The sequence below is a fragment of the Frankliniella occidentalis genome, unplaced genomic scaffold (assembly GCF_000697945.3).
Source record: "Frankliniella occidentalis isolate FOCC.00 unplaced genomic scaffold, Focc_3.1 Scaffold11, whole genome shotgun sequence".
NCBI lineage: Eukaryota > Metazoa > Arthropoda > Insecta > Thysanoptera > Thripidae > Frankliniella > Frankliniella occidentalis.
Genome location: NW_026267141.1, coordinates 1,236,353 through 1,238,206, shown reverse-complemented (window position 1 = coordinate 1,238,206; position 1,854 = coordinate 1,236,353). Strand labels below are relative to the sequence as shown.

General features: G+C 42.9%; 1 protein-coding gene across 1 annotated transcript; it reads left to right on the top strand.

The window, feature by feature from the left end:
- Positions 1-130: 130 nt before the first annotated feature.
- Positions 131-1,031, top strand: LOC113217293 (uncharacterized). Its single transcript, XM_052277680.1, has 3 exons — positions 131-366; positions 465-641; positions 821-1,031. Exons 1-3 carry the CDS (start codon positions 292-294, stop codon positions 1,010-1,012), a joined length of 444 nt encoding a protein of 147 aa, XP_052133640.1. The 5' UTR covers positions 131-291; the 3' UTR covers positions 1,013-1,031.
- The last annotated feature ends 823 nt before the right edge of the window (positions 1,032-1,854 follow it).

Here is a 1,854-nt window from a genome sequence, read left to right as displayed (position 1 = left end):
GAGTTACTGCACAATCGGATGTAAACGCGAGGGCTGTCAACGAGATGCAGACCGGAAATACTTTGAGGGACTTTTTTATGCTGCGTCTCTGTTATCGCCGTTTCAAATCCAATGCGGATCGAGTCCCCATCCACTTGTTTATTTCTATTTCACTGCTAGTCGTGTTCGGCCCGGGAACGGTGCCGCAGCACGGGGTGTCTCACAGGGGAAGGTGACCATCACCACCATCTGATTTAAAAAATCTTTCTAGTGCTGTTCTATTGCTGGTATTTGGTATTCCGGTGATCCAGTATGTCACTCATACTCATAGCCCTAGCACTTGTGAGCCAGGCAGGTATCCACGGCAAAGCCTTCAACTCTGTGCTAGTAAGTTATGTAATACAACTTTTTTTGATGCCAATTTAAAAGTTTGTCAAACCAATGGCCTAAAGGCGAGCAGGTTTCACGTCTCTCTTTTCGAATAGGGACCATATATTTCCTACGGCGAACGCTTTTACATGTGTGAAGAACCCAACAATCGCCCGCTTGCCTGGACGTGGTATTTGCGTGCTACTCACTTCAATCCACTTAAACCAAACGAGTTGCAACGCCTGACGGGTAATCTGACAATTGCAGATGTGCCTTTTGACAACAGCCTCTGGGTAAGATATTGGAAATAGTAGAAGCGTATAAAATAACACACACAATGGTCACACACTTTTGTGTGTAAAATTGTGGCACACACTTCTAAGTACTTGGGGGCCGCATATTTACAGAGCAGACGTTGGAAAAGTGCAAAAATGCGAGAATCTATTACAAACGGAATAATCTTTCTTAACAGGCTAAAGTAATTGCGGATGTTCGGTCAAATAATCAGTGGAAGGAAAACGCCTTTATCTTCCGTTTTAAAGGGGCATATCGGTCTCTTAAACAAAATATTCCTGGATTTTACGAGCGGGTTCTCAAGAGGGGGGAAGATATAGACGCAAGATTATTTAAAACTGTAAGTAATTATTTTTCTGGTACGTTTTGATAGTGATAAATGTTGCGGCGCTTCAAACCCGAATGAATTATAAATGTGAAGGCTGCACTGTTAAAAAAAATTGTAAATTTATCACACGGAGGAGGTACACGTACTTGATAATGTTTTATAATGGAGAAGACAGTTTGAGAAAGACTATAAAGTCTTACGGACCCAAAATGGACGCAAGTGCTTCTCAAATATTGTGAAACATTCAAACTTTTAAACGTTGAGTAACAAAAAACTTAAAAGTAAGAAGAAAGTACGCACGGCACGGCTTTTCTGGAAAACCCATCGACACAATGGCATTAAATCAATTCCACTCTAGGTAGCCCAGGTAATCTGTTCAAAATAAAACGTGCAAGAACACAAAACTGCTTCTCAACAAAAGACCCGCTTTTGCGATGAATGAAGGAAGAGGAAGGTGAGTTTCGGGGATAAGGAAGGAGGTCAATCGAATGTCACTCAACTGTTGCCACCGGTCAGATTCTAATGAGAGATCTCGTTATTTCGGTCGGGTTGGGTCTCTGGGGCCAACCTGGACCTGGGGAGGGAGACAATAAGAGCAAAAGACTCAAGTTTTACAGGCATATGCTCCTCAACGAGAGGTCACGTTCTTAAACCGATATGTCACCCTCGTTCGTTTTAGGAATCATTTGACCGTTGCTATGGTGGATTCGTCCGGGTCAAGCGGTTCTCCACCTCATTTCAAAACTGTCTCATGTTGGACGAAAAGAGAGTGCCTCGAAAGCAAATTCTGACTTGCAAGCAAAACAAGTGCTCGCGCATGGTATAACGCACACTGAGAAAGCCTCGCGAAGAATTTCGCTGCCTCACTATAAATAACCAAAAAT

What these genes read in the sequence shown, in the direction of transcription:
- LOC113217293 (XM_052277680.1), top strand. Translation starts at nt 292, where the DNA reads ATGTCACTCATACTCATAGCCCTAGCACTTGTGAGCCAGGCAGGTATC. An exon ending in AAGCCTTCAACTCTGTGCTA is followed by an intron (nt 367 to 464) that starts GTAAGTTATGTA and finishes CTTTTCGAATAG; the next exon opens with GGACCATATATTTCCTACGG. An exon ending in CTTTTGACAACAGCCTCTGG is followed by an intron (nt 642 to 820) that starts GTAAGATATTGG and finishes CTTTCTTAACAG; the next exon opens with GCTAAAGTAATTGCGGATGT.